At 34.2% G+C, this 21212-nt stretch overlaps 2 protein-coding genes and 5 non-coding genes across 8 annotated transcripts; all 7 read right to left on the bottom strand.

Moving 5' to 3' along the window:
• Window positions 1–2897: 2897 nt before the first annotated feature.
• LOC107004665 lies at window positions 2898–13167 on the bottom strand. Its single transcript, XM_015202958.2, has 22 exons — window positions 12787–13167; window positions 11825–12352; window positions 10712–10929; window positions 10570–10626; window positions 10340–10474; window positions 9759–9877; window positions 9371–9676; window positions 8923–9010; window positions 8726–8831; window positions 8522–8635; window positions 7751–7914; window positions 7527–7641; window positions 6649–6873; window positions 6351–6541; window positions 5475–5642; window positions 5281–5386; window positions 5038–5175; window positions 4553–4714; window positions 4256–4456; window positions 3948–4142; window positions 3793–3864; window positions 2898–3349 (listed from the first exon to the last, which is right to left on the bottom strand). The coding sequence occupies exons 2-22, from the start codon at window positions 12317–12319 to the stop codon at window positions 3197–3199; spliced, it is 3528 nt and encodes a 1175-aa protein (XP_015058444.1). The 5' UTR covers window positions 12320–12352; window positions 12787–13167; the 3' UTR covers window positions 2898–3196.
• Window positions 13168–14559: 1392 nt separating this feature from the next.
• Window positions 14560–20580, bottom strand: LOC107004596 (putative surface protein SACOL0050). Of its 2 annotated transcripts, XM_015202857.2 has the most exons (6): window positions 20255–20580; window positions 18305–19399; window positions 18147–18238; window positions 15185–15289; window positions 15014–15085; window positions 14560–14813 (listed from the first exon to the last, which is right to left on the bottom strand). In XM_015202857.2, the coding sequence occupies exons 1-6, from the start codon at window positions 20376–20378 to the stop codon at window positions 14742–14744; spliced, it is 1560 nt and encodes a 519-aa protein (XP_015058343.1). In that variant the 5' UTR covers window positions 20379–20580; the 3' UTR covers window positions 14560–14741. The 2 variants fall into 2 exon arrangements, with proteins under 2 accessions (XP_015058343.1, XP_015058342.1); XM_015202856.2 differs by having other exon boundaries at window positions 18147–19399; window positions 20255–20579.
• On the bottom strand, window positions 15795–15882 carry LOC114074991. Its single transcript, XR_003575368.1, has one exon. It is a non-coding gene; the product is annotated as a small nucleolar RNA snoR128 (small nucleolar RNA).
• On the bottom strand, window positions 16167–16257 carry LOC114074987. Its single transcript, XR_003575364.1, has one exon. It is a non-coding gene; the product is annotated as a small nucleolar RNA snoR128 (small nucleolar RNA).
• On the bottom strand, window positions 16574–16664 carry LOC114074989. Its single transcript, XR_003575366.1, has one exon. It is a non-coding gene; the product is annotated as a small nucleolar RNA snoR128 (small nucleolar RNA).
• On the bottom strand, window positions 17014–17104 carry LOC114074990. The gene has a single exon (XR_003575367.1). It is a non-coding gene; the product is annotated as a small nucleolar RNA snoR128 (small nucleolar RNA).
• Window positions 17488–17578, bottom strand: LOC114074988. The gene has a single exon (XR_003575365.1). It is a non-coding gene; the product is annotated as a small nucleolar RNA snoR128 (small nucleolar RNA).
• Window positions 20581–21212: the final 632 nt, after the last annotated feature.

Below are 21212 nucleotides of genomic sequence, written 5' to 3'. Positions count from 1 at the left end.
GACGTTTGGGGTTAATTGACGTAAGTTAAAGAACAAACTTGTAATGTATCGAGCTAAAACAGATAATACGTGGAATGAGCTTAGTGATAATGTATACACAAAGTCAATTGTATAAAAATTTGCAAATCACTTGACCAAATTTAAAAATAAGACGACTTTGGGCTAATTTTATAACATTTAAATTGATCAAGTCGACGTGACTTTATTTCAAACAATATATATATGCTTTTTTTTAGAAGAAAAAATAAATAAATTTACACCGTAAAGTTTTACTGTGGGATAAAGTATCTTTAGACTTTCAAAATTTTTGTTATAGCTCGATAATGATGATTTTTTTTTCCGATCTCATCTTTATAAAGAAATGAATTGGGGTCTAACTCAATTCTAAAAATTAGTTAAGAGATAGAATTGTCCAAATCATATTTAGGGATCTTCACCCCCACCCACCGTCTCGAAAGCAAGAAGCAAGAGCACGAAAACTACATGAAAGCGTTACGAGTGAGGTTAACCGAGGGACAGGAAAAGTTTACTGGCAAGAGGGAATCAAATATTTCAAAATATTTGAGTTATCTACTCGTCAAAATTTATATGATATTTTTTCCTTTTTAGTCCGTTTTGAAAAGAACAGAATCTTTTATGTTTAGTAACTTAACTTTAAATTGTACATATATTAGGTAAGTAAATTTTATATTTCTACCATTAATAAGATCATTACTCGATGATTTATAGCCACAAAAATATCTATAACTTATTTTAAACTATATTTTTAGTCCGTTCTAAAAAGAATAGAATCTTCTATATTTAGTAACAACCTAACTTTAAACTTTACATATTTTAGGTAAGTAGATTTATATTTTTAGCACTAATAAAATGATTTATAGCCATATAAATATCTATAACTTATTTTAAACTATTATTTTTTTTAAAAAAATATGTTCTTAAACTTCATGCTAAGTAAACACCTTTTACATTAATCGAAAAGAAAAGAATAATACCTTAAACAATATTTTATATAATCACAAAGAACAAGTAACACCATGTTACGTTAATATTGGAACAATATTATATCATGCCCACCTCCAAAGGACAACAAAAAAAGAGGAAAAAAAAAAGGAGTCAAAATGGCTTCTTAGCCACCAAAAAAAGAGTTTCATTAATTAAAAACTCTTTTATTTTATTTTATTTTCACACGTTTATGGGAGAATAATTCTAAGTAGAGTAGCTTTGACCTAAGAAAGTTTGAACAAGTCATGGTCAAAACAAAAGTCAAAAAGAATTGAATCCATTTTCACATAATTTTCAGTATCACATTTAATAATGATTGTTAAATTCAGTAACTAAAATAAATCAAAAATTAAGTTTTGACTATGCTTCCTTTTAATAAAATAATCTAAATGGTATAAATTTATATTAATCAGATCGATAAATCTAAAATAGAGTTCTACTTAAGGGGTCAAGAGTTGTTGCCTAGTAGGTAAGGGAGCGTGTGCTAGGCACATGCATAAGGGACCTACAACTTATTCTACTTGTGGGCCCATGTAAGTGAAACTCGAAATAATATCTTATTCTTCTATTATATTATTATCTATTTTTAATTTTTGCGATTATGATATTATATATTATTGCTCGTTATGTTCAGCATAATGTTTTATCGTTGTATTTTTTTTTTCATACTTGATTTTATTATTCCTTATGCCGAGGGACTATCAAAAGTCACCTCTCTTCTTTTGATACGATTATGTACGCATCACCTTCCTCAAATTTCACTTGTGAAATTACATCGAGTATATTATTATCGTAATAATTGAGGCAAGGGCATTATTTTCTTCATGCAATGCATATTGGAATAATGGTATTTGGTTCTTATAAGTTTTTCTTTTTTCCTTTTAGAATATAAATTTGTCTCTAAATTCTAAGAGATTATGATGAATTCTTGAACATGCAATTATTCACATGCTTTGATACCTTCTATAAGTTGAGTTCTTAATTGACTACACATTACATCCATTGAATCCTATTCTTATTTATTGAAATAAAAAATATTCTCTTGGTTCCCTTTTTCTTTTTCTATTTTTATAAAATAAAAAAAAGAATAAATCCATTATTATATAGCCCATCTTTATATCCCTAAAAAGGACGAATACATGAAATTCATACATGGTGAGTTGGTGACTAACACATTATGTATTTTTATTTAAAATGTCTTCACATAGTTGATGTCACATAACATATTTCGTTACTCCCTGTTTTAATTTATTTATTTTACTTTTCTTTTTAATATGTTTTAAAAAAGAATATCTTCTTTCTTTTTTGACAATTCTTAAATTCTAACTTTTCACCATACAGATATAAGACCACAAAATTAAAGAACATTTTGTTACAATCTACACATCTTTAATTTTAAAAACTTGTGTCTAGTTAAAATCAGACGACAAATTAAAACGGATGAAATATTATTATTTTTACGATATAGTTATCACCAATCCAAATTGTAAGATTCACAGACAAAAAATATAGGCCACTTGGATTAAGCCTAATAGAATAATTGAATATTAATAAAAGATTAGGGTTCCAATTTGTGTAGTACTTTTTTGCTGGAACTTGGGACAGAAAAAACAACAGCATAGTATTAACTAGGACAGCTATCATCTAGTCAATAATTTAGCAGTCACAATCATAAACAAGAGATCTCGGGTTCGAGTCATAGACACCATATCTGTTAGGAGCGTTTTACTCCCTAATATGAACACTACCCAAAACACTTCATCAATCTTCAAATACATGTGTGCAACACGACTATTTCACGAGATACCAATAACTTCAGATAACTCTACCCACCAAAACCTAAAACGCAAATCGAGAAGAAGCCACTTGACAAGTTTTATGAGGAAATAGTATCTAAACATATTGCTTCTGTATAATATTGACATACATTGTAGCAATCTCAGTAAACTACTACCAGTAGTACAAATTTCTAAATGAATAAAAAATGAAGAACAGTTACTCTATAGCAGCCATTAAGAAGAACCAAAAGATAAGAGTATCTAACAAAATTGGACAGAACCCTCTCTTCATCTCTACGCTTCGTATGGTGCAAGAGACTGCAATTCTTGATATTTTCTCCGCGATGTAGAAAGAAAGGAAGTGCTATGTAGGAGTATTAGGTATACGCTATGTACAAGTTTTGTCGATACTCTTAATAGAAGTAGTTGTTGTCGTTGTCATTCACTGCGTCTTTACAAAGCATGGACCGAACATCTGCAATAGATCTAGGTGGTTCCAAGTCTTTCTCTTGAAGTACATTGCCTAGATACTTTTGCATTCCAGATGCAAATATGTCATCTAATATCTGCACGTTCGAAAATAGAACCATCAAGATATAAAGCATGAACCTTCCACCACTCCCTCCTATTTCAAGACGAAAAAAGGAAATGTCTGATATCGTTGTAAAATTTTGTTGGGGTGTATCAAGAAAATGATGACAGTGAGAGAGTCAGGCTGGCACCACGGGGTTAGAATAGCGCAAGAGTCCAAACATGTTAAAATACAATAATTATCATATGATAGTTTTCGAACCTATGAAGAACCAGAAATCACAATCCCCTAGATTACACATCTCCCAGGTAGAAAAAGTGGTTTTTGGTTTGGTGTGTTAAGAATAATTCTGTCTTTAACCGTGCTTATCCATGTATCAAACCGTGTAGTGCTAATACCATGATTTGAAGTTCTAATGATGTGGTGATTCTAGAACACAAAATAGACTTAACGAGCAGAAACGTAGCATCAACTCACCGATACTGCGACTCGTGATGCTTTGTACCAAGATCTATTGTCTTTTCTCTCTTCCAAAAACTTTAGCACATCCTAAATTAAACAACAGTGGATCATTTGAAGAGTGTACAACATTAGGAAATATTTATTGGATAACAAATAAGCTATTCACTGACCTGCCCCATACGATCCCAGAAGCCTCGACAAATAATTATGAAAACTTGCGTCTCAAATACCATATGAAGTTGCTCAATTGCATTATCCAGCAGATCCTTCAGCGGCTGAATCCTAACTCGTAAATCAGATTCCTGTGTACCTTCTTTAGCATCTTGGATTATCTTCTTCAGTTTAGTGGGACTATGCAATCTTGTCTGTATAAAGAAACAATTATCACAACTCTTGCAAACATCGATAAATTTAGACAGAAGTCAAATTTATACTGAGAGCACAAAAATTTAATGCAGCATTCTGATAGAATACCTACATTTTCTACTAGTTTATCCATGATTGCTTGCATATAACCTCTGAATTTAGTTCTCAACATCACTGTAATTTCACTGATACGCTCTCCTGGAGTGACATTTCCTCCATCCGGCAGGCAAGAACCCCATGACTTGAATTGCAGTTCAATTTGGGGCCGTAGAACATCCAACATTCTCTTCATGGAATTCAAAAGAATTCCCAGCTGAAAAATAACTCGAGTTATTTTTTCGCAAGTCGAAAACAGAAAAAGCGGAATCATATATTTACAAGGCTATTGCAAAAAGACCAAGGAGCTCACCTCTTTGCAGACTGCAAACGGAGTTACGGTACCTTTGGTGATTTTCTGGACATACTTGAGACCTAATTTAATGGGCATTATATTCTCCTTTAATGGAGATAAAACATCCGCATACTGCCTGTCCAAAGTTTCAATAACCGCCTTTTCTACATCTGCTATAGCCTTTTGAAAAGACGAGGAAAGTACAAGTGTCGTTAGTGAGTAACAAGAGACATTGGAGGTACGTAATCTTGCTTTCTGGAAATGAGATAACCATACTCTTTTCACATATTTCATTTAAGCCTGTCACTGATCTTAGAACCATATATAATACTTCTCAATTGTTCTAATGCTAAACACTCAACAGCAAAACAGAGAGGGAAAGACAAGATGAAGAACCTTTTCTCCCCTCCAAAAAGCTGTAGTGCTATTAATGTAAAATAAAACATGTTTAGTGCTCAAAGGACTTGAAGATGAAGAATTTGAAGAGCAATGTTTGTACATACAGTTTCCAACGAGAAAAGATATTCAGGCCAGCGTCTTATGACATCATCATATTCAGTTAATGTCTCCTTCAGTCGGTCATAGATATCATCAACAAAAGGAGTTGTTGAGTGCTGTGTATCTACACAGGGCCACTTTATCTGCAAATAATACCAAGTCAAGTACAGAATTCTAAGAAAGAAGTTCAGAACAAACACGTCTGAAGATATTGTTGACTAGACATAGCAATGTGAGGATTGACATACCTTGTCAGGTTTACACAATTCGAGCAAAGCAAGACGCTTCTCCTTGATCCAGAGGGTAATGTATGGATGGAACAACTCCTTTGCATCAACTCCACCTTTGACAGGACTGTGAAAGGATTTTCACCTCTGTCAAAATCATTACACGCAGGACATGCAGTATAAGCTGAAGTTCTGAACTAACGAATATGCATTACCTGATGTTCCAGTAACTAAAATCTTTCTGAAGATCAGCTGTTGCGACAATGAGTTCTGCTACAGGAGATGAGGGACCAGTGGGAGGACATGCAACAAGGAATGCACGCAATCTGCTACATAGCTCCGCGGAGTATATGGCCGATGAAAGATTTGGGAGGTCTAGGAAACTACAGAAGATTAATCCAGAAATAGCTGTGAGAATTCGCATTCCATATAGTAATTGTCTAATAACAGATCTACATGCTATCAGAATATCTTTCCCTGCCTTTCCTAAATGTCTTTCTTTAAATCATATCATATTAGATCCAAGAGAAGGATGATTTCTCGTGTCCTGAATAGACAAACATGGCAACATCCAGAGATTTTTTAATTCCGTAGAAAGGCTTGCACAAGAACAACAAAATACACGAAGATGGATATATGCAAACAAATGCTTCACACCTTTTATTACCTCATGCTGACCACAAAGCACAAAGTGCCTAAGTTCCTAAACAAGCTGCCCAGTTCCACAAATATATGCAAACAAATGGTTCACACCTTTTATTACCAAATTGCCATGCTTTGAATAAAAGACAGCTTACAACTTAGAGTAGACCAGTAAATAGACTGTGATTGAGAGGGGTTTAATTTAACTAGAGTGACATGGACAGTGACGATTCATATAGTTGAATCCAACTAGCTTAATGGCTGAGGCTTGATGGTTATTTTTATTGTATGAGAGAAATTATCCAAATAGATTGAGCAGTCAAAATCTGAAAACTAGAAAAAAGACCAGCTAACTTCAAAAGACCAATATGACCATCTAACCTTCTAGCTTTATAGCTGAATGACACAGGAAGTCACACTCCAGTGAAGGAGGGGGAAAGGTAGGGTACCTCGGAAGTATATTTTGATTATTGATCTGTATGTCTGTACGAACTTCATTTCTGATATTTGAACAAAGTGATACCATCTTCTGGTAAGCTGTGGAGCGAGCCATGGGATCCATCAATATATTGTCATTGTTGTTGGAGACAAATTCATCTGTTTCCGCCAAGTGTCTTCTGGATCTTTTCTTCGCAGCAGTCTACCCGAAAATAATGTGCAGAAGTGAGAAAGCTTACAGAAGAAAAGGACTGTTTCACATCTTCCATTCCTTGAAAGAAAGAAGAAAGTACGAAGAAAGTCTCTAACCTGAAAATATCTGCATAGTTTCAACTGGGCCTCTGGAGAAAGAATATCATTAAGAAGACTATACAGCTTCAAAGCAGGAGACAGTGCAGGAGCAGCAACTCCAGTAGCAGGTTTGAACACATCTTCCATCCCTGATGGTAATGATTCGTCTAAAGACTTGTAGTTCTCAAAAACTAGAGCAACAATCAGCTCGATCTTTTCAGAAACTTCTCCTAGAATACGATTCTGGTTCATGATAAAAGAAGGCAAAGTATGCAGTGAATACAAGCAGGTTTTGTAATCACAGAGACACTGAAAAGTAATAAAATAACACTTGATTCTGAACCACAAACTTGCATGTGCATGACATGTTAAAAATACTTCGTAAAAAAATGCATGTTAAAAAACTGAAAGAAAAGTGAATCTGGAAATGAAAATCAAAATATAGGACAAAAAGTTGAACAGATTAAAAGTGTTTAAAAACAAAAAATAAATTGTTACCATCCTCAAAAAGAAAAAGAAAAAGAAAAAACAAACAAAACCACTTATTCAATGTAGTTCCCGTTTTCAACATTTCGCTTTTTCTTGTCCGCGAGGTGGGAAGAGAGGTATGGGCGTAGGGGGTTGGAGAGATGAAAGCATGCGAGACAAGAGACCGTAAGATAGAACCACAGAAACTTATGTTCGTAGAAGCCAAACCAATAAATAACAACTGCAAATACCAAGTATTATAGTTTAATTTTTAAAAAGTCCAATCTTTTCTGACCACAAAGATGATGGTTTTTATTTTTGCAGAATATACAGTTATTGCTTTGAATAAGTATATGGAAGAAGTCACTTAAGCAAATCCAAAAGAAAAGCAAATCTCCCAGCAGAAAGTTCAAACCAAATCCTCTTACCTCTTGATGACTAAGGCTATTCTTAGGTTTAGAGACCACGGGTAGCAGCAATTCATATACCAAATTCAGACAGTCTGCTGTGGGCGTTGCAACATCCATGACATAAGTAAGATATCTGACACGCAATTTGAATTTTTTAGCAGAATTCCTCATTAGTTTCATTTACCAAATCTCTGAGTGATGCTAATTAATGAAAGATTTTCCAAAATAATCTACCTTATTACCTTAGTTTTGTATATGCATCCGAGACTCCATAGTATGATGCAAATTCAGTTACTAACCACCTCCAAGGACCATGGAGCACCAAATTTCTCTGCTGAAACTGTTGAACTTTCATTGCTGCTTCCAAAACAGAATCATATGCAACGGTTTCTGCGACAGGACCACACTGACACAATAACAGGCAACAAATCAACTTCAGAAACCTAACTTCTGGTAATCCATCAGACCATTAATAGTGAATATACAGAAAAATTGTTGAATAAATAAATATATTCCATGTTTTGCTTATGGCAGAATATATCAACAGATATTGCAATGTCATTGTTACGAAATTAAGTACCATAGCAAAAACCTGGAAAAACGTTTATCTAGCGACATCAATCGTCAGGGGATGATATGATAAATCAAAATGTTCATTTATTTTCCACTACTTACAGAGAGAACATAAAAGCAAAATTTCTATTAAAACGAACTTTAAACAACAAGAATTTGATATTCACCAAATTACATTTTATGATGACCACACAAACGGTTACATATGATTTTTTTTTGATAATGTAGTATAAAAGTATTCAAATAAAGCAACTTAGCGATGGCATACAGCATGAATCTATAAATCCTTCAGAGAAAGCTATGATACTTGAGGTTTTGCAAGTTAAAATTTGTGTTTGTTAATTCAGAAAAGTAGGTGAAGTACCAATGTTTAGCTTCTGGAAGTCTACTTACAGCCATATAGCATGGAAGAAAATAAGGTTATTGCAGGATTTTTATACCTTAGTGTTGCTATTTTCATCAGGACTAGTTGAATAATTTATATATAGTTGTACTCTTCCAACAAGTTCATGCTCTGGCTCATGATATATGGACCACCAACGGAGTTTGTCCCCCTGCATTTTTGCAATAAAAACTAAGTGTTCCACCGTATAAGTTAAACCTCAATAACAGAAATAATTACATATGAGAGCCAGAAAGTATACCGGATCATCAGCAATATCAGCAACCTGAGCTACTGCACGGCCGCAGTAGTTTCCCTTTGAGTCACGTACATCAACAATTAAGTCATCCCCCAGCCCCTCCGGTAAGCTGAGTTATATTATTGGTAATGTAAACCATCAATGTCAAGAATAGGGAAAAAATGCAATATCTAAAATTTGAGCAAACAAGTCCAACATACAATAGATGTGTTTCAGCGGATCCAGCTAGCATTTTCACAGTATCCTCTTCAGGTAAACTTTTCAATCTCAACGAACAAAAGTATGTCTCTGCATCAAGATGAAAATTAAACTTACGAAGCATTGTCTAGAAGGAGTAAAGCAACGTCCGGCTTTCTGGCAAGACACTTATCACTTCTTTTACAGAAACTTAGGCACAAAGTTTCAAATATCAAAACATTTTGAAGTCCTACAAAGCAAGAAATGAACTGAACTAAAGTACATTATTCCTCAAATCTCCTATTCTAAATCCTATGCAGAAGAAGTCATCAAGTATTCACTAGATCCATGGTAATTGGAACAATAAGAAATGCTTTCCGCCTTAGCATTCACCGAGGACAATCGAATAGAAGAAGTGAACCAAAGGTACCAATTATTATTACTCCAAGAACTCAGCTAAGAATTGCATACCTGGAACTACTTCATATGACGCTGAACTGCTTCGTAAACTAGTTACACCAAGTTTCAAAATCCCAGAAACGTCTTTCACATAACGAGTACCGGCATGAAGGTATGCCAAGCTTTGATGTGATAAAGAACCATTTGGTGGAATCCTTGGAGCCACACGTACTTTTCGTATGGCTCCCCATTCAGAACTGATGGTCGATTTTACATTGGACAACTGAGCACGTATAGCCTCCAGTTTTACTTTTGGTGGTTTCAGAGTGGAAAAGCTGCATCCTGTGGGTGGGTCCAATGCCATTTTCACTTTTCGCACTACAAGATAGTCATATACTTCAGTTTGACAACCGATTTGTCTATGGGAGAAGTCATCAAAACTATATATGAAACCACTAACCTTGTACTTTCAGCTTGCCAAGAGTTTTCTTTGGCTTCATCGAGGCTCCCTCACTGACGAGTTCCAAGGACCTTTTCCTCAAGAGTTCTTCCTCCGATTGTAACAACACTTGCCTGGCGCTGAAATAATGGTAATATAAGCTCCATATTACAGATAAATAATGTGCAGGATGAATTGACATGCTATTACAATATGCGAAAACATTACAAAGCAAAATGGTGCTCCTAAGGAAGTGACGGAAATCAAACAGAGTACAACATATAGACTCAGTATGCAGAACCAGAGACCAAGTCATCATTAAATAAAAGTCCAATTCAAAATTTCTATCACAAGGAGACAACTTATTGGTATCCAGATAAGTCTCAGCTTCTGAACTTCCTAAAGCGATCCGTTTGTGAAAACCAGTGTTTGCAATCCAACAGACAAATTCTGCAATTTCTGCAGCGTATTAATGTATTCTGTAAAAGACAGGACTTGTTGGGACTCCAAACAGGATATAGCTTCTTCCATATTTTTTCACTGGGTAGAACATATAGAACATGGAAACAGAAATAGAGTGTAAGTATTGGAACAGAACGCACCCAAAAGCATCTCGTAACATGGCACATTCATTTTCCAAGAAAGCTGGAGCGTCGTGGCAACCCTTCGCCCATGAGTGAAGACATAGTCGAATACATGCCTCATAAGCAACGAAACCTTGCCAACTACCTCGTCCACTGTATCCAACTCAAATTACACAACAAGATGATAAATAAATTGAATAATTTTAACAGAAACTTTAGAACAATTTAGACCACTCTGAGTGATATACCTAGCATGATATGTTGGAAAGAGGGCAGACGAAGAATTAGAAGGTACACCACCAGCCCTGAGAATGATAACAAGGTTGTCACTTTTTTGCCTTCAAATTCTTCGAGGATTATTCAGAAAAAGAAATATATCATGATGTATACCTTCCAGATGGACCAGATTGTCCATCTTTTGTAGAACCTGCGGTTGCAGTTTTATATGTTTTAGCTTCATCCATTGCTACAGAACAACCTGATATTTCTGGGAAGGGGATATCATTTGCCACAAAAGTTTTACGCTGCACAGCAACTTGATCGCATTCCTGTAATGAACCACCTAATGGGGGTGCACTGGGAATATCACTTCTGGACAACTTCAGAATCTGCTTCAACGCTAACAGAATCAGTAGACAGAATAAGAGTAAAATATTGTCATATTCGCATATATAAGATTAATACAAGAAGAAGAACAGAGTGCTTAATCCTCCTTATAACAGTCACACAGACACAGTTATGGAGGCACAGATGATCAGAGCTTATACCACAAACAACAAACCAATAAGAATCTCAATCACTTAACTATCAACACAAACTACTTAGATTCAAGAAAAATCACCAGAAGTTCTTATTCATTTATAAGTGACAACTCTTAGATGCTAACTAGCTGCTGCATCTATACCACCAGTTTTTTTCATCTAGACCCTCTGGTTTCAAACAATTACTGATATTCCTGATTCACTACAAGTACCTCATTCAGTATTGACCATGGTTTTTAAGGCTTGAACTTCTAGCAAATGATTTTAAAAGCTTAAGCTTCAGTCCACCTTCTTGGCAACTTATGTCAAATAGAAACACAAGATACTTGGTCTCCTAAGTAGTGGCAATAAAAGTAGCCAACTCATCAAAAGAAATAAGTTCAGGAAAAAAAGGGATTCCTCTGAAACACTAGCATAACGACCTTGCTAGATTTTATCTCCACTTTCCTGGTTACTTTAGAGTCTCACTAATAGACATGCAATGGGTAATACTAATAACCTACAAGTATTGTATTCATGAGAAGCAGAAGCAGAAACATAAGCAGGCCTAACATAATTTTGCCCCAAAATAGGAAATTCATAAATCTCAAGTCTTATTCATCAGTTTGAGCATTAAAGTGATCTCTAGAAGATTTCACATTACTTCAGTTCTTTATATCACTCAACAAGTATGAAACTATCCTAAGATTTCACTCACTAGTCCTACATTGTTTACCCAACAAGCAAAAGTAGAACAGCAAACCTGTCTAGAAGACTTCACATTCGACTCCCAGGATGAGGCACTCTTGTTACCAATCGAAGATGGCAACAAAGTTGTAGTTTTAGAACTTGCAACAGAATTTGATGAACTTTTAACTACATTACCAGGATACACACTCTCAGAATGGTTCCACATTTTCTGCTGAAGTTCATCATTGGTGGTATTACCAATATGTTCATTGAAAGAATGCTTTCTCTTTGAAGTACCAACATTCGGAAACTTATCATCTTGGGGTGAAGTTTCAACAGAGTGATATCCATCATAAACCTCATCATCCGAATCAAAACCAATATCCATATCCGACCCCCACCCATTATCATATCCACCACTACCACTCACAGGTATAGTTCTTGAACCAGGGATAACACCAGATGGCAAATGCCCAGCTTGAAAATTAGAACCACATATTACTCCAAAGCCCAATCCATTGTTTTTACGGCCAAGAACAGGATCAGATTGCATTCTCTGAGTATACATTGTAAGTAATCTCTTCTTCACACTATCTCCTACCTAATTCAAATCAAGGGGTTGTCCAACTTATCACAAATACTCAAAAACAACAAGCACAAAACAAATAAAAAGACAATCTTTTTCCTAATGTCACAAACAATAGCCAACAACAACAACGAACACGGTGAAATCCCCTAAGCAGGGTTGGAAGAGGATCGAGTGTACACAAACCTTACCCTACCGCGTCAAGGTAGAGAGGTTGTTTCCGAAAGATCCTCAACTCAAGCGCAACAAATCAAACAAGTAATAATGACAGTGAAGAAAACACAGCAACTAACACAATCTTAACATATGACATTAATCATCCAGAGCTAAAGGATTTCAGTCAATCTAATTAGGGCTTTTACACTAACATATCTAATACACATAAACAATGGGGGAAAAAAACTAAATAAAGTTTGCAGAAATAATCAATAGAAGTATCCAGAACTTACAAAGAGCAAGAAAGCCCAGTTCTTTAATGAGAAAGATGAGCAAATCACAGTTCTAAAGATTGCTTTTTTTTGCCCCTCAGCAACTCAATCAAGAAAAGCAAAACCCAATTTCCCCAATTTGACAATCTTTGCTTAAGAAACCAAAGATTCAGTGTACACACAAAGTTCACTTGCCATAAATAACACAAGTAGTGAAATTAAGCAAAGCCAAAAAAAAATATTAAAGAAAGGCAAAGAAAAGGACAGAAAAAAATGACTAAAATAAGGAAAAGATTGCAACTTTTTTCTTTATATGCATGTTATGTATATTATACACAGTCATAGACAGATTGTAATGCACTTGTTGTTGTTATTGTAGGGTAAAAGTGACAGCAAGTTTAGAAGATGAAGAAAAACAAAAACCTTTCTCACTCTAGCTGTATAAAGCATTTAATTGTGTCTTTTTTTTCCAACTCGCGTTAAAGTTTGATTAATCTAAATAGCTCTCTCGGTCAATTAAAAATAAATTTGTACACGCGACTCAAAATTAAAACTTCTTGACTAAGATTAAAAAAAAGTTTCATCTATTATGTCACGTATTTTAATAAATAACGTAATTCACCATTAATCTAGTGCTCTAAATCGTAGTTTAATCATGCATTTGAATTTTCCTAAATTTCTGTTAAGTTTATCTTTTTGTCCTATTTTTTCTTTTTCTGTTAAACTTGAAATTTAGTTATAAATTAGTTTAATATTTTTTTAAAAAAATAAATAAATTAACGGAGACGTGAGAAAAGTAACGTGAGTATGACGTGGCAATGGCTTATAATAACGGCTGGTCGTTTAGTGGCGCGTTTTTTGCCGCGGGTGGAGCTGTTTTTGTTACACACAAGAAATTTACTTAATTAAAGCTTAGATTATATTAGGTACGAAGAAAAATATTATTTTTTTAACAAAAATAAGTGGTCATTTTTATTTATTTTTAGTATTTCATAAGTAAAAAAGACGATATTATCGTAATAATATTTATATGTCACGAAGTCTCATATGAAGTAAAATATTTTTCAATAAATATAACTATGTATCGATATGAAATTCGAAGTTGTTAATAATGAAAAAGTACGTATTATAACTTTTCGCTAAAAGAGATTTAATGTGAATTTTGTGAATATAAGTTTTCAATTTTATTTTCTTGTCTTTTTTATTTTTTATCCAATTTTTATATTGTGATCTCGATTAATCGAAATTTATGTAGTATAAGGCCAATTTTAAAAAAATGCTTCCCAATATGGTATTTATATATTCAAAACCTTTAATTTAACGAAAAGAAATTTTATATATCTCACCACGAGTCCACGATTTGATCTCTATTTTCTTTTCTTTAAGTAGACAAATAGGTGAGAGAATGTATGAATGGGACATAAAATTAGAGTATTCGGTGCTTTACCTTATTGACTAAGAAAAAGATTTCAAAAAGGGAATAATAATTATTAAATATTATATGATTTGGAAAGATTTAAAAATTTAGATTCCCTTTTGAATATTAAACTTTTCTTTTTGGACTTATACTTTACTTGCATCTTATGATAAATGTCTTGAAAAAAGTTTGGTCAAATGAACATTAAGTGCAAAGAATTGAGATAATAAATGTTTTTACCTTAGTATTAATGAAGTTATTTATAATAGACACTTTTAGTTGGAAATTTAATGAATCAGTTGAGAGATTATTAAATTCTAAGAGGAAGTTTCAGATCTAACACTGTTCGTGTTAGGATAGGTTGTTCACATTACATCTACGAAACAGTGATAAAGTTATTTTCATTGTGATTTATAGATCGTGAGTTTGAGAAAATATATGTGCATATACACAAATTTCTATTATTATTCACATTGGCATGAATAAATCTCTTCTACTATAAGACACAGCTCCTTCTTGCACAAAACTAAGAAGAAACACACAGTTCTCTCCAAGTAAATTAATCATCTCTAGAACCTAAAGTCTTCTGCTTAAGATCTTCAATTTTAGCAGCAAACTCATCTCTATTCTTCTGCAGATACAATGTAATTTCAAAGCGTTAGAACGATACATGATGAATGCACAAGTCGATAATGAGCTGAGCTGCATTGACATGTTGCTGAAACATCTCGATGAGTTCACTGAAGTTAGAACTACAAAGTTCTGATTCATTTTTTCGGAATGGTTGCTTGGACAGCAACTTGAACAATAGTAAAGTAGTGCAGCAATTACCTTGAACAGTAGATAACGGGCGGTGAACCAGAGAGCATAGCCAAGACCCACCAATTCCATTAACTTAGGAACCTGAAAAATTATACAATACAGAACTACTGTTAGCAACGAGGAAAACATATTTTAAAGAATAACAAAAAGGACGATCTTGATAGAGAGGGAAGTACGAACCAAAGGAACAGAATCGATGGCTCCAACAATTGAGGTTGTCAACCAAAGAGCAGTGAGAGCAACAGCACCAAATAGGATAATTGAAGAGGGATCTTTAGGATCATACTGGAAAGTAGGAAATCTTTGTGTCAACAATTGGAAGGAAACCTCACATGTAGACAAGGCGACAAGTTATAATCAACAGTATGAAAAAGCGAAATGGTAGTAATGATGGTTAGCTTTCTTCAAATTTTCCATAGCTTGCGGATATCTTTAGTTTAAGCTACGAGAAAATCTCATATACATGAAGCATTTGGATGTCAATAAGTTAAGCTATACAACGAAAGCTGAAATTTACCAGATCTTTTGTTAGCCTCCCTCCCAAGTCCCAAAAAGCAAGAAGCACTAAGAAGGCCACACACAAACAAATTTGAGAAAACGAAAAAATATTTCAACTATCCTCAAAAACTAGAACCTACAAATGCACCAAATACGTTGCATGATTTAAAAATAAGAGCACATTGCATAATTCAACGAGCCACAACCATATCATATATCACAGAGGAAGGGGGATTATGAGAAGAGGAATGACAGACAGTATGATACTTAAAGAATAGCAAGGAAGGTGACGTTGCTCAGGTAACCGCTCAGAATCGACATGACTGCCGATGCATCTTCAAGCCTTACGACTTTCAAAAGCTGAATTTTCATCACAGCAACCAGATTTAATAATAAAAATTACATTTAATGAGGAATAATTCAGTGGGAAAATAGGGGGGGAAAATAAAAATAAATTTCTAATGATGACCCTCGCAGAAAAATGGTCACAAGTTATAATGGGTAAACTAGTGAAGCAAGAAATACCTCAACCAGAATTTCAACAACAAAATCATTTGGATACATCAGAAACCATCTGTATTTTGTTGAAACATATCTTGCAATTGGACATGTTTCACAAGCTTTGCAAAATGAAGAACAGAAGAAGAAATTTATTAAGATATGACTGCTCAGGTAACCGCTCAGGATCAACATTACTGTTGACGGTTTCACCAAGTATAGAAACTTTCGAAATAATCCAAGTTTCATCACAGCAGTCTGCTTGTGGTAATACAAAAGCAACACTAACCAAGAAGAGAACCAAATTATGTGTTTTTATTGAATAGGTTAGAAAGAAGGGGGATAAGAATTGTTGAGCATAAGCAACTTAGGTGGTTTGAGGTTAGATTAAAGAGAAGAAAGTCAATGACTCAATTCAAAATTAGTAGGGTCTTTTATATAGATCCTCTATATCTTTCAATATTCAAAGGATTCATCAAAGACGGACTTATTTATTGAAACATGGGTTTCAATTGAACATGTATTTCAGAAGCATTTCAAATGAAGACTAAAAAAGGAAGTGATAAAATATGACTGCTCAGGTAACCGCTCAGGGTCAACATTACTGTTGACGGTTTCATCAAGGTGTCAAACTTTCAACAAGTTCTGAGTATCATCACAGCAGACGACTTTTTCAACATCTTAAAAAAACCAACAAACAAAAGAGAAAAACTAAGTTCGTTTTTCTAATACATTTAAGAGATTAAGGGGATAAAATTCACAAAACATTGATCGTGCTGAATGAACTTAGATGGCTTTAAAATCAAGCAGGTGAGAATTGAGATAAAATCAATCGACGCCTCATTCCAGAAGGTTGTGCCAATTATTTGTACCTTATGTCTCCTTTCTGACTATTCAATATTTAAAGCATCACCAAAATTTGGACTACTATTGGTTGAAAGGTGCAGTGCAGTTAAACATCCATTTCACAAGTATTTCAAAATATGACAACTAGAAGAAGCATGAAGATATGACTGCTCAGGTAACCGCTCAGTGTCAACATTACTGTTGACAGTTTCATCAAGGTGTCAAACTTTCAACAAGTTCTGGGTATCATCACAGCAGAAGACTTCTTCTACATCTTAAAAACACCAACAATGGGATTTCACTGGGTATGATGTTGTAAAAACACCAATAACAAAAGAGAAAAATTATGTGTGTTTTTCTAGTATATGCAAGAGATTAAGGAATAAGAATTTCCAAAATACTGATTGTGCTGGAATGAAATTAGATGGATTTGATATCAAGTAGTTGAGAAGAAAATTTAATCAACGAATCAACAACACCTCATTCCAGATAGCTGTGTCAGTTATTTGTATCCTATGTCTCCTTTCCAGCTATTTCAATATTTGAAAAATCACCAAATTATTTGTTGAAAGGTTCATTGCAGTTAAACATTAATTTCACAAGCCTTTCAAAATATGAAAACTAGAAGAAGCATGAAGAGACTGCTCAGGTAACCGCTCAGGGTCAACATTACTGTTGACGGTTTCATCAAGGTGTCAAACTTTCAACAAATTCTGAGTCTCATCACAGCAGTCAGACTTTTGACGATAAAAAAGAACCACCAGCAATAAAGAGAGACAAATCAAGTACTTTGCTAGCATATGTAAGAAAAGGTGAGACCGACTTGCTTTGGATGGAGGCAAAGTAGTCAATATTGTATATAAGAGATCTTCACAAACTGCTGAGCCTATACTTTTATAATATGAACTTAATCCCTGTATTTGTGACCTAGCTGTCTTGACAATGACTCTATGTGTTGTTCAAGGAATTAAAAAATGTCTTAACTAACCTCCTTAATACTTTGATTTGTTGGAAACAATGTCCAAAAATGTATACCTGTGTTTATTTTTTCTCCGAATGGATTTTTTTTTTCGGGAAACACTTCTCCATATGAATCACTTTCCCTCTCCAGATATTCCAATCTTAGTCTCCTTGTTCCTATTCTTTGGGTGTTATGATATGGTGTTTGCTGTACAGACAGGCCATTAAATGTATACTACTTGGTACACCAGAATGGCTAGTCAAACAGCCAATATTCACAGCAAATTGCTAGTTCAGCAAGTCTTACTGAGACGACAAACTACAAGAAGATGGAACATACCTTAATATTTAGCGTGTCAAAGAACTTGGACAATTGCGATTCGAACTCCAAAGCAGAATCTTCTATTGGTGCTTCAGCTTGAACAGAAGAATCTTCTATTGGTGCTTCAGCTTGAACAGCAGAATCTTCTAGTGGTGCTTCAGCTTGAACAGCAGAATCTTCTATTGGTGCTTCAGCTTGAACAGCAGAATCTTCTTTGGGAGGTTCATATGTCAAGGACGCATAAGCATCTGTCTCTTTGTCTTTACTAGAATAGTCAATTGGTGCTTCATTCTGAATAGCTGCATCGTCTTTCTCTTCAACTGTAGGAGGTTCATATGTCAAAGATGCATAAGAATCTGTTTCGTTATCTTCTCTATTATCTTCGATTGGTGCTTCATCCTGAATAACTCCATCATCTCTCTCTTCAACTTTAGGAGGTTCATATATCAAAGCTGCATAAGCATCCGTCTCTTTATCATTCCCAGAATCTTCTATCGGTGCTTCATCCTGAACAGCTCCATCATCTTTCTCTTCAACTTTAGAAGGTTCATATATCAAAGCTGCAGAAGAATCCGTCTCTTTGTCTTTACTAGAATCTTCTATTGGTGCTCCATTCTGAACAGCTCCATCATCTTTTTCTTCAACTTTAGAAGGTTCATATATCAAAGATGCATAAGCATCTGTCTCTTTGTCTTTGCTAGAATCTTCAATTGGTGCTTCATTCTGAACAGCTCCATCATCTTTCTCTTCAACTTTAGGAGGTTCGTATATCAAAGACGCATAAGCATCTGTCTCTTTGTCTTTACTAGAGTCTTCAATCGGTGCTCCATTCTGAACAGCTCCATCGTCTTTCTCTTCGACTTTAGGAGGCCCGGATATCAAAGATGCATAAGCATCCGTGTCTTTGTCAGTCCTAGAATCTTCTACTGGTGCTCCATTCTTAACAGCTCCATCATCTTTCTCTTCAACCGTAGGAGGTACATATAACTCATAAGCCTCTTCCTCTGATTTTGATCTAACAGCTCCATCATCTTTCTCTTCAACTGTAGGTGGTACATATAACTCATAAGCCTCATCCTCTGATTTTGATCTAACAGCTCCATCATCTTTTTCTTCAACTGTCGGAGGTACATATAACTCATAAGCCTCTTTCTCTGCTTTTGATCTAACAGCCTCATCGTCTTTCTCCTCAACCGTAGGAGGTACATATAACTCATAAGCCTCTGTCTCTGCTTTTGTTCTAACTGCTGAGCCTTTACGGTAAAATGATCCTGAAGTATATAAACATAAAACCATAAGATGCAAACAATCACTCTTCCACCATCACTATCCAATCAAGGTCTCGAACAACTCAACAAAACCAATGCCAAAAACTAAACTTTCTTTCTTCAAGTCACTATTGAAGCTCTCAGACAAATTACCAAAACTTAGCAGCCTCTACATAACGACTAAGCAACTCTTAACAAAAAGCCATATTTTTATACATTTTTTCCACAGTTAATCTAAATATTGAATCTTGTCATTAACCCAGAAAACAAAAAACCCACTTCGAAAACACTTATGAGCACATTAAACATAGTACTTACCAAAAAAAATCCCGAAAACAGTAACTATGTAGCCGGGTATTTTCCTTTGCATTGGTATAGTTCAGTGTTATAAGGTATAACTATGTTAAAGTAAATTAGAGCTTACAAAACTATTTTAGAAATGAAAAAAAAAATCATATACAAACATATATAAACTATGTAACAGTAAATTAAACAGTCATTAGAACACCAAAAAGCAAAAAATTATTTAACATCAACACAACTTAAATAAAAACAAAAAACGAACAAGGCACTTCTAGAAATTAAGAAAATGAGTACAAAAATCCAAGAAAAAGATTTTACTTTTAACATTTTCTAGCTGATATACATAGAATATACACAATCATACGTAAATTATACATCTGTTCGACTATTTTTTGTTTAATTAATCAAATGGGTCGACTATTTTTTGTTTAATTAATCAAATGGGTAGACGACTATTTAGATAAATTCTTCAAATAAAAAACAAAATGCTGAAGAAAAAAGAACAGATTTTTACAGACAAAAGCTACAAAAATCACACAAATTCGAAATACCAACCTGAATTGAATCGAGATTTAGGGGTTTTTTTGAGTAGTAAAGAGGGTCTCCATTGGAGTTGAGCTCGATTACTAAGCCTATAATTTGGAAGATTCGAGAAGGTTTGAGGTACACAAAGCTCCATTGTTTTTTTTTTTTCAGCTACTAAAGCTGTTTAAACCCTGATAAAAACAGAGGGGCAATGGAGGTTTATATAGATGAAGAAGAAGAGGAGGAGAAAACGCTAGGGTTTTAGCTTTTAGGTGTGGTGGTGGTGTTACTGGGCTCAACAAAATCTTGGAATGTGAAGCAGATGGAGAAAAATGAGTGAAATACAAAAAAAACTATTAATATCTATCTTTATTGGTAGTATATTATATATTGAAAAGTTGAGTTTGATTGGGCCTTTGAACTTAGGACCACCATCAATCTCATTCTTGGGCTTTTTTTCGGGTCAAGCGTTTGTCGAAAATAATCGATTTTTACGTATAATTATATTGAATATATTATTTTTGTGAGATGATATTGAACGTGTTATTTGATATTTGTTGCTTTGTTGAGAAATACTAGACACTCAATGTTTTTTCGTATGAATTTTTCTTCTTTTTTTTTTTTGTTATTGCGAATATCATTTTGTTTCGATATAATAAATGTTTATTGGACTTCTTATGTATTAACGAGTAGGTATTTTTTAAAGTTTTTGTGTAGTAACAATAGTTACTATAAGTTTATGAAAGAACTTATTTTTTAAATCCTTGTGATGCAATTGGATTTCACGAGGTAGTCTGTTTTGTTTACGTTATTAATCTACATTCATTTATTGTTGTTTTATATTTGTATCATTTTATTAGATATGCGATGTTAGATTAATTTCGATAAACTCAATCTTATATACATTGTTTGAAATTTTGTATGGTTAAAGTTCATACATTTTTGTCTAAAATTGAGTCGAAGTAACTACACGTGCAAATAAGAATAC

This window comes from Solanum pennellii, chromosome 11 (assembly GCF_001406875.1).
Source record: "Solanum pennellii chromosome 11, SPENNV200".
In the NCBI taxonomy this organism is placed as follows: Eukaryota; Viridiplantae; Streptophyta; class Magnoliopsida; order Solanales; family Solanaceae; genus Solanum; species Solanum pennellii.
Note: the sequence above shows the minus strand (reverse complement) of the source record. Positions and strands in the feature narration are given on the sequence as shown.